The sequence below is a fragment of the Arachis ipaensis genome, chromosome B9, assembly GCF_059453495.1.
Source record: "Arachis ipaensis isolate K30076 ecotype BB chromosome B9, ASM5945349v1, whole genome shotgun sequence".
NCBI classification, from domain to species: Eukaryota; Viridiplantae; Streptophyta; class Magnoliopsida; order Fabales; family Fabaceae; genus Arachis; species Arachis ipaensis.
The window spans coordinates 127574874-127589577 of record NC_142444.1 but is presented as its reverse complement, the minus strand read 5'-3'; the positions used below and the strand labels follow the sequence as shown (position 1 = coordinate 127589577).

Here is a 14704-nt window from a genome sequence, read left to right as displayed (position 1 = left end):
GGATCATTTTCCCGAGAGATGACCGAAAGTAGCCATTGACAGTGGTGATGTATCACATAAAGCCAGCCATGGAAAGGAGTAAGACTGATTGGATGAAGATAGCAGGAAAGCAGAGGTCCAGAGGAACGACAAGCATCTCCATTCGCTTATCTGAAATTCCTGCCAATGAATCTACATAAGTATCTCTATCCCTTTTATTGTTTATTTGAATCTAATAAAATATCATGTTTAAATCTGCCTGACTGAGATTTGCAAGGTGACCATAGCTTGCTTCATACCAACAATCTCCGTGGGATTCGACCCTTACTCACGTAAGGTATTACTTGGACGACCCAGTGCACTTGCTGGTTAGTTGTATCGAAGTTGTGACAATTATGAATTAAGATCAGAGCACCAAGCTCTGGAGCCATTACCAGGATTTGTTCGAGCCTGGAGATCACAATTTCGTGCACCACCTCCCAACAAGCGCTTCTTTAATGTCAATAGCTTGACAGTGGGCTCTCATGGAGCCTTACAGATGTTCAGAGCATTGTTGAGATTCTCCAACACCAAACTTAGAGTTCAGATATGGGAGTTCAACACCAAACTTAGAGTTTGGTTGTGGCCTCCCAACACCAAACTTAGAGTTTGACTGTGGGGGCTCTGGTTGACTCTGCTTTGAGAGAAGCTTTTTCTGCTTCCTCTCCATGGTTGCAGAGGGAGATCCTTGAGTTTTAAACACAAGGGAGTCCTCATTCCATTGAAGGACTATTTCACCTCTGTCAACATCAATCACAGCTCTTGCTGTGGCCAGGAAAGGTCGTCCTAGGATGATGGATTCATCCTCTTCCTTTCCAGTATCCAGGACTATGAAATCAGTAGGTATGTAAAGGCCCTCAACCTTTACTAATACATCTTCTACTTGTCCATAAGCCTGTTTTCTTGAGCTGTCTGCCATCTCCAGTGAGATTTTAGCAACTTGCACCCCATAGATTCCCAGTTTCTCTATTACAGAGAGGGGCATGAGGTTTATTCCTGAACCAAGGTCACACAGAGCCTTAAAGATCATGGTGCCTATGGTACAGGGTATTATGAACTTTCCAGGATCCTGTCTCTTCTGAGGCAATGTCAGTTGATCCAGATCACTTAGTTCATTGATGAACAAGGGAGGTTCAACTTCCCAAGCATCAATGCCAAATAATTTAGCATTCAGCTTCATGATTGCACCAAGAAACTTGGCAGTTTGCTCTTCAGTGACATCCTCATTCTCTTCAGAAGAGGAATACTCATCAGAGCTCATGAAGGGTATAAGGAGGTTCAATGGAATCTCTATGGTCTCTAGATGAGCCTCAGAGTCCTTTGGTTCCTCAGAGGGAAGCTCCTTATTGATCACTGGATGTCCCAGGAGGTCTTCCTCCTTGGGATTCACGTCCTCTCTTCTCCTCACAGGTTCGGCCATGGTGCTTATGTCAATGGCCTTGCACTCTCCTTTTGGGTTCTCTTTTGTATTGCTTGGGAGAGTACTAGGAGGGATTTCAGTAATCCTTTTACTCAGCTTATCCCATGAGTTCAGGCTATTCTTAGGTTGAGAATCCAACCAGAGTCTAGCTCTGTCTCTTATAGCAAAAAGGGAAAAGCATGAGCCTGTAGACTTTAGGATCTACTCCATTAGTCTTTACAGTATCACATATCTGCAAGAATTCAGTTAAGAACTGAAAAGGGTCTTCAGATGGAAGTCCATGAAACTTGCAGTTCTGCTGCATCAGAGAAACTAATTGAGGTTTCAGCTCAAAGTTGTTTGCTCCAATGGCAGGAATGGAGATGCTTCTTCCATGTAAATTGGAATTAGGTGCAGTAAAGTCACCAAGCATTTTCCTTGCATTATTATTATTTTCAGCTGCCATTTTCTTTTCTTGTTTGATAATTTCTGACAGGTGCTTGCTGGTTTGTTGTAATTCAGCTTCTCTTAGTTTCCTCTTTAGAGTCCTTTCAGGTTCTGGATCTGCTTCAACAAGAATGTTCTTGTCCTTGCTCCTGCTCATATGACAAAGAAGAGGGCGCAGAAAAATAATAATAATAGAGATCCTCTTTTTTTTTTTTTTTTTTTTGAGTGAGGGAGAGATGTTAGTGGATGAATAAACAAATAGAATAAGGTGAGAGAGGGGAAATTTAGAAAATAATTTTTTTGAAAAAGAGTTAGTGATTTTTGAAAATAGTTTTTGAAAAAGGTTAGTAATTTTTCGAAAAAATTTTTAAAATGAAAAAATAAAAATAAAAATAATTAGTTAAAAAGAAATTTTTTTTGAAAAGGAGGGAAGATATTTTCGAAAATTAGAGAGAGAGAGTTAGTTAGGTAGTTTTGAAAAAGTTAAGAAACAAACAAAAAGTTAGTTAGTTAGTTGAAACAAATTTTGAAAAGATAAGAAGTTAGGAAGTTAGAAAAGATATTTTGAAAAAGATAAGATGAGAAGATATTTTTGAAAAGATATGATAGAAATTAGTTTTGAAAAAGATTTGATTTTTAAAATCACAATTAATGACTTGATTCACAAGAAATCACAAGATATGATTCTAGGACTTAAAGTTTGAATCTTTCTTAACAAGCAAGTAACAAACTTAAAATTTTTGAATCAAAATATTGATTGATTATGGTATTTTCGAAAATTTGATATAAAAATGAAAAAAAAGATTTTTGAAAATTATTTTTGGAATTTTCGAAAATAACCAAGAATTTTGAAAAAGATTTGATTTTTGAAAAAGATTTTGAAAAAGATAAGATTTTCAAATTGAAAATTTGATTTGACTCATGAGAAACAATTTGATTTTAAAAATTTTTGAAAAAGTCAACTCAAATTTTCGAATTTGATGAGAGAAAAAGGGAAAGATATTTTTTTGATTTTTGAATTTTTATGATGAGAGAGAAAAACAAGAAAAATGATGCAATGCATGGCAATTTTAGATCAAAATTATGAATGTGTGCAAGAAATGCTATGAATGTCAAGATGAACACCAAGAACACTGTGAATATCATGATGAACATCAAGAACATATTTTTGAAAAATTTTATATGCAAAGAAAACATGCAAGACACCAAACTTAGAAATCTTTCATGTTTAGACTCTAATAAATAAAAAATGTACATGTAAAACAAGAAAAGACACAAAACAAGAAAAACATCACGATCAAACAAGAAGACTGACAAAGAACAACTTGAAGATCATGAAGAACACTATGAATGCATGAAATTTTCGAAAAATGCAAGATGCACATGCAATTGACACCAAACTTATAACATGACTCAAGACTCAAACAAGAAAACATGAAATATTTTTTATTTTTGTGATTTTCTAAAATTTTTTTTTTGAATTTTTATTTTATATTTTTCGAAAAATTATATTTGAAAAAGAAAAATAAGGATTCAAAATTTTTAATATGAATTCCAGGAATCTTATGCTCTAAAGCTCCAATCAAAGGGTCAGGCACGGCTTGATAGCCAGCCAAGCTTTAGTATGTAACTCAGACATGACACGCCTGACATTCCTTACATTCAACAGCCAATTGGCTAAGAAAGATAAAGAAGCTCTTCTCTTGAGTATAAGAATTGAGACATGGCTTTACAGCCAGCCAGGCTTTAACATGCTTCATGAAACACTAGAATTCATTCTTAAAAATTCTGAAGGAAAATATATTTTTGAAAATATTTTTATTTTAAAATATTTTTTTTTTCGAAAACAAAAGAAAAATTTTTGAAAGATTTTTGAAAAATTTTTGAAAACAAAACAAAAAGAAAATTACCTAATCTGAGCAACAAGATGAACCGTCAGTTGTCCAAACTCGAACAATCCCCGGCAACGGCGCCAAAAACTTGACGTTGTTGCCGGATCAAACTTGGCACTGATGTTACCGGACCAAAAGCTTGCCGAAAACTCAAACAATCCCCGGCAACGGCGCCAAAAACTTGATGCACGAAATTGTGATGTCCAGGCTCGAACAATCCCTGGCAACGTGAGCAACTTGGTGCGCGTAATCATGATTACACACTCATAATTTGTCACAACTTCGATACAACTAACCAGCAAGTGCACTGGGTCGTCCAAGTAATACCTTACGTGAGTAAGGGTCGAATCCCACGGAGATTGTTGGTATGAAGCAAGCTATGGTCACCTTGTAAATCTCAGTCAGGCAGATATAAATGGATAATGGTGTTTTCGAATAATAATTAATAAGATAGGGATAGAGGTACTTATGTAAATCATTGGTAGGAATTTCAGATAAGCGAATGGAGATACTTTCGTTCCTCTGAACCTCTGCTTTCCTGCTATCTTCATCCAATCAGTCTTACTCCTTTCGATGGCTGGCTTTATACAAGGGCATCACCGTTGTCAGTGGCTACATCCCCTCCTCTCAGTGAATAATATGCTCACGCACCCTGTCACGGCACGGCTATTCATCTGTCGGTTCTCGATCATGCTGGAATAGGATTCACCCTCCTTTTGCGTCTGTCACTAACGCCCAGCACTCGCGAGTTTGAAGCTCGTTACAGTCATTCAATCATTGAATCTTACTCAGAATACCACAGACAAGGTTTAGACTTTCCGGATTCTCTTGAATGCCGCCATCATTCTAGCTTACGCCACGAAGATTCCGGTTAGGAGATCTAAGAGATATTCATTCTAGCTTATTTCATGTAGAACGGAAGTGTTTGTCAGGCACGTGTTCATAGGGGAGATGGTGATGAGCGTCACACATAATCATCACCTTCATCACGTTCTTGGATGCGAATGGATATCTTAGAAGCGAAATAAGATGAATTGAATAGAAAACAGTAGTACTTGCATTAATCTTTGAGGAACAGCAGAGCTCCACACCTTAATCTATGGAGTGTAGAAACTCTACCGTTAAAAATACATAAGTGAAGGTCCAGGCATGGCCGAGATGGCCAGCCCCCTAAAACGTGATCAAAGGATCATAAGGTAATCCAAAGATGCCTAATACAATAGTAAGATGTCCTATTTATAATAAACTAGCTACTAGGGTTTACATGAGTAAGTATTTGATGTATAAATCCACTTCCGGAGCCCACTTGGTGTGTGTTTGGGCTGAGCTTAAGTGTTGCACGTGCAGAGGCCATTTGTCGAGTTGAACGCCAGTTTACGTCGTCAATTCTTGGCCAAAGTATGGACTATTATATATTTCTGGAAAGCCCTGGATGTCTACTTTCCAACGCAATTAGAAGCGCGCCATTTCGAGTTCTGTAGCTCCAGAAAATCTACTTTGAGTGCAGGGAGGTCAGAATCCAACAGCATCAGCAGTCCTTTTTCAACCTCTGAATCTGATTTCTGCTCAAGTCCCTCAATTTCAGCTAGAAAATACCTGAAATCACAGAAAAACACACAAACTCATAGTAAAGTCCAGAAATGTGAATTTAACACAAAATCTATTAAAAACATCCCTAAAAGTAACTAGATCCTACTAAAAACATACTAAAAACAATGTCAAAAAGCGTATAAATTATCCGCTCATCAAATATATACAGAGAATAATAAAATATTTGATAATTAATAATTAATAAATATTAAATAAAATAAATTTTAGCTATTTTTTTATTTTTTAAATATTATCGTATAAAATAATACTATATGTTAATCATTTGTAATCTTCTCTCTTATTTTCAGTTTAGGTATTAATGTTTTACAATGTGTGACTTCATTTTACCTGTAAAATTTATATTGTACTTGATATTTTTTCCGTATTTAAATCTGCAAATTATTTTCATATGATAGAATGGTGATGTACTCTAAAACGAGTTTGTGATATGATTTATTAAAATATGATAGAAATAATCTATATATAAATCAAGAATAAGAATTTCTGATAAATTAAAATAGCTAATAGCTAGCAATTTATTATAAATTCACACTACCCAGGCATAAACCTCCTAAAAGGCATCGCTGATCCAACATATCCGTGAGGTTAAAGAATTTTAATATAGAATAAAGAGGTGTGTTTTTGCGAAAGTTTTTTGTGTATATACAAATGGATAGATATACAGAGGTGCAAGCACAACACGTAAGTAACGTACTAACTCAGCATGCAATCAATATGTTAGACACTTGTCCAAATTTAACGCAACACACATCATTCGTGTTTGACACGTGGCGCACATTCGTTCAACACGCATCATGCGTGATTTACACGTAGAAGCACGACAGGCAACACGCAGCCTGCGTGTTGTACACGTGGCAGACGCTGGTTGGAAGACATTGTAACTCGTAACCTGTGAGGCGCGTCTTTTACTTATAAAAACTGAAACTCATAACCATTTTGCTTCATTGTGAAAGAGGTGTTTTCCTCCAAGGTTGGTGTGATGGAGAGCACTGCAAATATAGTGGTTTACCACAACGGTGAAGTCATACGAAATATATAGGAGGGAGTGAACTTTGCGTTCGAAAATATATTTTTGTTTGTGGTTCCGTGCACTATAACGTTCGCAGAACTATAGTACGTGCTCTGTCAAAGTATAGAAGCTGATATTTTAAAGAGGTGACAAACATTCTCTACAAGAGTCCGGTTGTCATATTTAGCGGCCTGATAAGGTTTGAGGTTATGCCAATCGTCGACGAAACAAGTATTCAGCGGATGTTTCATATTCACCAGCAAACTCAGGTGCAACGCCCAATGATTAAGTTATATATTGAGTTTGAGCATATAGCTGTGGATGAGGTTCAACGTAACACAGATGTGCAAGATGATAGAGCTGAAGCGTAATTAGGAATGAGCAATGATAGCGATGAGGAGTTTGAAGTTACGTACGAAGCCAGTGATGAGAACGAGGTCGGTGATAGGGGAGATGAAGTAGTGGCGGAAATGGTAGTGGTTCCAGCCATAGTTAGTTAACCGATGGACGTTCCACCTTTTATGTGTAGCTTGGATCTTGATGCCATGCATGCACCGGAGTTTCTTGAATATTCAAACATAAGTATGTGAGCAGTGGGTAGTATGTTTACTTGATTTTGTTTTAATAGATCTATGAGCGACAAATTTGTTTTCTTATAGGTGTTGCTGATCCTGAGGATGGGGATTTTAGAATCGGAATGGAATACGGTTCAAGAAAATCATTCATTGCGGTAATTCGGAGTTACACTATCTTTAGAGGAGTCGATTATGTTGTTTACGAATTTGAGCCACAGACGTTCTATGCAAAGTGCAAGAATTATGGACATGGGTGCGGCTGACTTATCCGAGCCAGCTTGATACAGAAGAAAGCCTGTTGGGAGATTCGGAGATACAATGGGAGTCACACGTGTTACATGGGAACGATCTCACAGGATCACTCCAAGTTAGACTCGGACACGATTGCTGAGGCTATGAGCCATTAGTTGAATTCGACCTATCCATAAAGGTCAAATCTATAATTGTGAAAGTTCAGGAAAGATTCAACAACATTATTAGTTAACGAAAGGCTTGGTTGGCAAAACAGAAGTCGATAGCCAAGGTTTTCGATAGATGGGAAGCATCTTACCAAGCTTTGTCATTGTGGTTCTTGGCAATGGTTCAGAAGATGCTTGGTTCACAAGTCTAAATAGAACCACGACCCCTGTATAACGGGAGTCAAAAGGTAGACGGTGTTAGGATACTTCATTGGGTATTCTGGAGTTTCAATCTATTCATAAGAGCTTTCAAATATTGTAAGCCGCTGGTTCATATTGACAGGACCCAACTATACGGAAAATATAAAGGTTGCCTGTTGGTTGCAGTTGCTTAAGATGGAAATCAAAACATTGTACCGATTGTTTTTGCCATTGTAGAGGGTGAGACTGTGATGCATGGCACTTTTTCCTCATTAATTTGTGAACGCATGTTGTAAGAAGAGATGGCGTGGGTATAATCTCCGATCGTTATGAGTTAATCCAAGCTGCAGTAAGTCGTAGCAGAGGTGATTGGAAACCTTCGAGAGCATGGTGGATGTTTTGTATTCGGCACATTGGTAGCAACTTTTTAAGGGAATTCAAGGTCCTGTACTTGCAAAAGCTTGTGGTCAATATTGGGTATTCAAGGACAGTGGATGATTAAAACGTCAACTACAAGAGGTTGCAAGAACGAGGTGAGGCATATGTTCGTTGGTGCGACAACATCAAATGTCCTCAGTGGGTGTTGGCATTTGACGAGGGATATCGATGGGTTCACATGACGAAGAACCTTGTCTAGTGCATTAATTTGGTGTTGAAGGTGTGCTCGAAATCTTCCCATCTTGGCGCTCGTTCGAGAAATATATTATTAGTTGAACGTGTTGTTTATGCGAAAGAGTACTGAGGCTTACCAGTGCAAGCGTGCTAGATTTACTTCCTCTGAGTTTGCCACTCAGCGGATAGAGGCAAACATGCAGCATGAAGAAAACATCAGAGTATACCGATTTGATAGAAGAAACAAGGTGTTTGAGGTGCGCGAAATATCAAGTGAAAAAGTTAGTCATTGATCTTGCGCGACGAAGATACGACTATGGACATTTTCAGGTGGAGTGACTTCCATGTTGCCATGCTATTGCTTGCTGTGCTAACCACCGGATGCCACGTCTCTGACTGGTCAAGCTTACGGGGCAGAAGATTGCTATTAACCTAGTAAAGTTCAACCACAAAAGAAATTAATTTAATAAATAACAAACAAAATAAATTAATAAATTCCTTTAACAGAAAACAAAATAAATAATATTATTAAAAATTCGAATTTCTTATTATTCATATTTATATTCTTTATTAGTTTCACTATTGACATCATTTTATTAATTAAAACATAAAATAAAGTAAAAATAATATTAAAACATAAAACAATATATAATTATATATTATGCACTAGCAAAGTATATGTTTATAATCATATTGATTATTAATTTTAATGAATACCAATTACAATAAAATACTAATGTCGAAACAAAAAATAAAATAAATAACAACAATATAAAATTTGAATTTATGTATAAATGTTTTTATTGTTTATTAATTTAATAATTAAAATTTACATAACATAACAATAACCACAATATTATCACAGAAAATTAAAAAAAAAAACTGTGTCTTATTTATTAATTTAAAAATTAACAAAAATATAATATTATTCATTAATTTTAATAATTATTAAAAATATAAAATATTATATTCTAATAAATAATAAAAAGAATAATATATACATACTAACAACATAAGAATAGAAAAAAACAACAACATAAGATTAATTTAAAAAAAATTGTTATTAATTATATTTTTTAGGTTTAATTACTCTGTTGGTCCCTATAGTTTTACCAAATTTTTAATTAGGTCCCTATACTTTTTTTCCTTTCAATTGGATCCCTACACTACTATAATTTTGTAATTAAGTCCTTCCTAGTGTAAAAAATATTAGAGTTAACTGAATATTTATTCGCAAATTGAAGGTATTTATAATTAAAGACTTAATTAAATCTTTGACCGCATGCATTCCGGTAAAAATATTATGTTAATTTTAACATTTTTAACATGAAAAGGACGTAATTACAAAATTAAAAGCAGTGTAGGGACCCAATTGAATGGAAAAAAAGTATAGGGACCTAATTAAAAATTTGGTGAAACTATAGGGACCAACAGAGTAATTAAACCTATTTTTTATTCATATTAACATTTAATAATACATTTAAATTAATATTATCCAAATAAATAATAAAAAATTATTAAAGTAATGTTAACCAAATAAATATTAATAAATTAATCAAAAATAATAAACTTACATAATTAGAATGTCCTAAATAATTGATAATATAATCTTCTGAAGACGTATAATTATGCACCATTTTAAATGTTCTAATCTCACTCTCAACCCTAAAACTAACTTATCACTCTCAACCCAATGAATGAAATAAAATAAACACCAACCCTGCGTTTTAAGCTTTTCCTCTCAACTATGGGGTACTACATGAAATGAACATGAAGCCCCAAGCCCCACCCCTCAGATTTTATACACCGCGGTACAAACCCTCACAACCCTTACCATAAATGATGCTTGTTCCCGGAGCACGGCCTGTCTCTTGCATGAAGACTAGGGGTATAATTGGTTCGATTTGGTTCGGTTTTGGACCGAAAACCAACCGAACCAACCTGATCAGTTCTACAATGATGCCAACCATTCGGTTGGCTGCTGTTTGAACAACCGAACCGAACCAAACCGAACCAACAGCGATTTGGTTCGGTCGGTTTTTTCGGTTTTTTTTACACCTAATGATCAGAATTTAAATTATCATAAAATAAAGTTTAAAACCTTCAATAAACTATAATAACAAAAGTATATCACATTCAAATTCAATATAAATTCAACTTAATTAAACATAAAACAAAGACAACTAAAAATGCTAGCAAAACAACAAAAATAAACACATTTTAAACCGAAACAGTCACTTTAAAACAAATAAAAACCAAACAGCCACCATGCTTAATCTGAATCCACACTAGACTCATCATCATCTTCTTCGGTTGGTGCAATTTCTACAAAAATAAAACAAAAAATCAATATAGATTATAAACATAATATATATTATAAATTATAAATATAAACCATGAAAGGAACTACAAATTTCTTTTTTGCATACCTAATTCAAGTTTCTCAAACTCTTCAATAAGCTCCTCAACAGCATTTTATATAAACATAACAATAAAAAATTAGCATTTTAACTCATCAATAGCACCAAAAGTATTGTTTCCAGCAACAAATTTAGCATTCAAACTTGTGAAATATATTCATTATATGCAGCCATATTATATGCTGACATATAAAATCAACCATCAAGCATACACTGAACATGTTTTCTATATATATATATATATATATATATATATATATTGGCTCATTTGCTATACTGCCCTGGCATTGTGTGAAATTCCTAAATCTATATAAATTCCACCCACTACAAGAAACGTCGTTAAAATTGACGGCCAAATCGGCGGCTTAGCCATCGATAATATTGAAATTCGACGGCAAAATAGACAGTGCAGTTGGTCGCTATAAAGCCTGTCGATTTTTCAAAATGCTAATAAAATCGACGGCTTTCATGGCCGTCGATAATAATTTAATAAAATCGACGTTAGTTCCGTCTGTAATATGGGTGTGAGAATTTTACATTCTTAATAAAATCGACAACATTGCCGTCGATATTTCTATTTAAAATCGACGTCCTCTTTGTCGATAATTGATTCAATAAAATCGATAGCCTTTGTGTCGATATTTAACTCAATAAAATCAACAACACTTTTGTCTATAATATGTTTAATAAAATCGACATCAGAGCCGTCGATATGTGCTTGAATAAAATCGACATCTTTGTCGTCGATTTAATTATTTAGATTTGTCTATTTTAACTAATAAAAGCGACGGCAAAGCTGTCGATATGTGCTTGAATAAAATCGACATCTTTGTCGTCGATTTAATTTTGTCTATTTTAACTTTTAAAAGCGACAACTTTGCCGTCGATTTTAATAGTTATATATTTTATTTTTTTTTCTATTTGAAAAATAGTAAACCGTTAATACAAATAAACTTTTAAATATAAAAATAAAATTTAAACAGAATATTAGATAACAAAACAAATAAACTTTTAAATATAAAAATAAAATTTATACTAAATATAGATAATGAGTTTACAAACTTATCAAAATAATAAATAACCCTCTAACATAAAGACTCAAGACAAGATAAATAACTAAACTTAGAGTTATATTCGTTTAAATTGCAATCTACTAATAATATAAAATATTCAAAGTAAAGTAATTAAATAACCTACTCATACTCGTCTAAATAATCATCTGAGTCATCAAAATTGTCAGAATCATCCTCCCTTTGAGAACTCTGTGGTTGTCCTGGTCGCTGCAGAATAGGTGGGAGTTTTCTACCTGGGGCTGGGGCTGTGCTTTTCTGAGAGCTTGGGAAAGTAAAAGGAGGAGGTGGGGGAACACGTGATCCAGAACTACTAGGACCCATGGCTCTCACATACTCAGTCAAACTGCTCAACTGATGACTAAATTGATCCATCTGTGAGTTACTGGTGTTGAGATCCTCACGCAAGGATTCAACAGTCTGTTGCCACTCTCTTTTCTCCCTTTGGTAGCGGTCTTCAAGCTCTCTATATTTAGCGGCATGTTGTTCAACTTCCCTATTGAGTATTATGATTCGTTCTCTAAGATCCAAAACATCAGCGCTGGTGGTCGTGGTTGGCCCATCAACTCGAGGCCGCACCATGGAAGAGTCCCTTACCTCACCCATGCCATATACCCTACCTCTTCGTTTTCCACCCACTGTCTCAATCCATATGCTTTCTTCAGAGACAGGCGGTGGATCAATTACACCAGCCTCTATAGCAGTCTGCCGCTCTTGCTCAGCCTGAAACATACGCTCTTGAAATATATCCTATAATGAACAAAAATGATTGATAAATTACTATAAGTATCAATAATGCATAACAATTAGATAACAAAATAGTTACAATTAATAAAGGTAAGTTACCTTTGTCTTTCGGGAGTGTTCATCAACCCATTGAGTCCTATCCTCTTTGCGAGTATGAGTGTGCTCAAAAAACTCATCCATACGTGATGGTCTTCCAAGTGAATGATTCTACATAATGTAACCAAATTATCAACAAATATGGGATGTGGCTGAAAATTTAGTATGAAAGTATATTCTTTAAAATTAAAGTTATTCAATTGATTCCTTACTTTTTTATGAATAACCTAACATAGGTAGCCTTATATTCTATATTTTTATCAACAAATATGGGATGTGGCTGAAAAATTAGTATGAGTGTTGGCTGCCATCATGTTCCTTATCCTTTTCTAGTTTTTTTGGTAAATTGTATCCTTTTATAATGTTTGGCAAATAATTGTGCTGTACCTGATGTTGGCAAATTATAATATAAAAAATGTCAGACTGCATTGAGCACTATGGTTGATCTGCATATGTAAGGTTGTTATGGAGTATCTTATTCCTAATTAGTGACAAATCTTATAAAGACATGGAACATATATATAATAAATTAAATAAAATATAACAAAATACAAGTGTATGTGTACCTGTGTTGAACATGATAATATTGTCTTATATTTTTATCTACTCATTATATTTAATTAGTGATCACTATCCAGGTGGTTGTTATAGATTTTTTGTGTGTGTATGTGTGAAACATAAAAGCAGTGTAGTATTAGAATTTAACGAATTTGATTCAACTGAAAGAAATTATGATAATTAAGGAATATGTGTAAATGAAAATTCTAATACACTACTATGCACCTTTTCACATTTATATATAATATATTATTTGAAGATGAACTTATTAAGGTGAATGGGATGAGACAAGTTGGAATCAAAACAGATTATAAATTGAATTCATAATTTCATATTATTACTACTAGGATGTACTTTCATAATAAAATGAAAATTCTAATAAACTATTATTTTGGGATGTACTTTTATTCTAAATTATTATCATTCTGATTTAATGATTGGTTTTATCTATCGTTAATGTTCAAATTATATGTGTATATGAACAACTCTAAAAAGGAAAAAAGATTAATTTAGTGTACTACTACTACTTTTGCATAGCTAGCAAGGTCAACCAGCTACTTTTCTTCTCCAAAACCTAAAGAAGGGCTCAATATTTGATCTTTAGAAGCTCTCCAATGGCAGTATATTAAGAAACCAGTCAAAAGAAGCCACACATAGACAATCAAAACTTCACAAATATTGAAAATGCACATAAAATTTTGAATCTGTATAAAATTCTATATTTTTGCAATTGTCACCATTCACAGAACAGCAAATATCATAGTAAAGATTGTCTATAAACAAATTACCAAGCGTAACCTTGCTTCTGGAAAGGTGGTGCCTCCTGCAGTGTGAAGGGAAGTACCTCGAGTCGATTTCCTGGCAGCTGTATTTCTCGCCTGTAATTGTCTATAGGCATCAGTGTCCCAACGTCTCATCAATTCACCGATAACTTCTGGTGGGATCCAATATGGACGGGCACCTTTTTTGCGAATGGCATGGAGCATACCTCACAAGCGCTTGGCAGCCCTAAACCTCCAAGCTTGATAGATATCATCCTCTTCCGTATCAATAATGTCAAAGCATTTCTATTTTAAAAAAATCCCCTTCCGTATCAATAATGAGACTTAGGTATGGTAGTTTTAATCATTGGAATAAAAAAAAATCACATTTTACAATATCACTTAAAATAAATGTTAAAATTGTTGAGACAAAAACACTGCCAAAGTAACTAGTAAGTATACTACTAGTAGTATATCACATACCATAAAAGCTAAGATTACTTTTTTAGTGATAGAAGAAGAAAAGCTCTATATATATATATATATATATATATATATATATATATATATATATATATATATATATATCTTGCTATCACAATTCAAATCTCTCTGACAATCCAATCCTTAAGGACATAGCCAATTCAAGACACAAGAGTGTGCCTCAGGTGCTTGCATTCCAATCATGTAATATTTATCGGATACACAAACCGTTGAAACAAAGTAATATTTAGCACATAGTACTATTAAATATTAAAGTGAAATTAAGCTTTCAAAAAAGAGAATATTATTAAGATGATGAGATGAGATGAGATGAGTTTCATCACATCAAATAATTATTAAATATGTATAATTATTATTATTAATTTCTCCTCTGCATGTGTCATTTA

At 34.2% G+C, this 14704-nt stretch overlaps 1 protein-coding gene across 1 annotated transcript; it reads right to left on the bottom strand.

Moving 5' to 3' along the window:
* Positions 1-11775: 11775 nt before the first annotated feature.
* Positions 11776-14039, bottom strand: LOC107613395 (uncharacterized). The gene is made up of 3 exons (XM_088500449.1): positions 13842-14039; positions 12499-12606; positions 11776-12402 (listed from the first exon to the last, which is right to left on the bottom strand). The coding sequence occupies exons 1-3, from the start codon at positions 14037-14039 to the stop codon at positions 11776-11778; spliced, it is 933 nt and encodes a 310-aa protein (XP_088356575.1).
* Between the last annotated feature and the right edge of the window lie 665 nt (positions 14040-14704).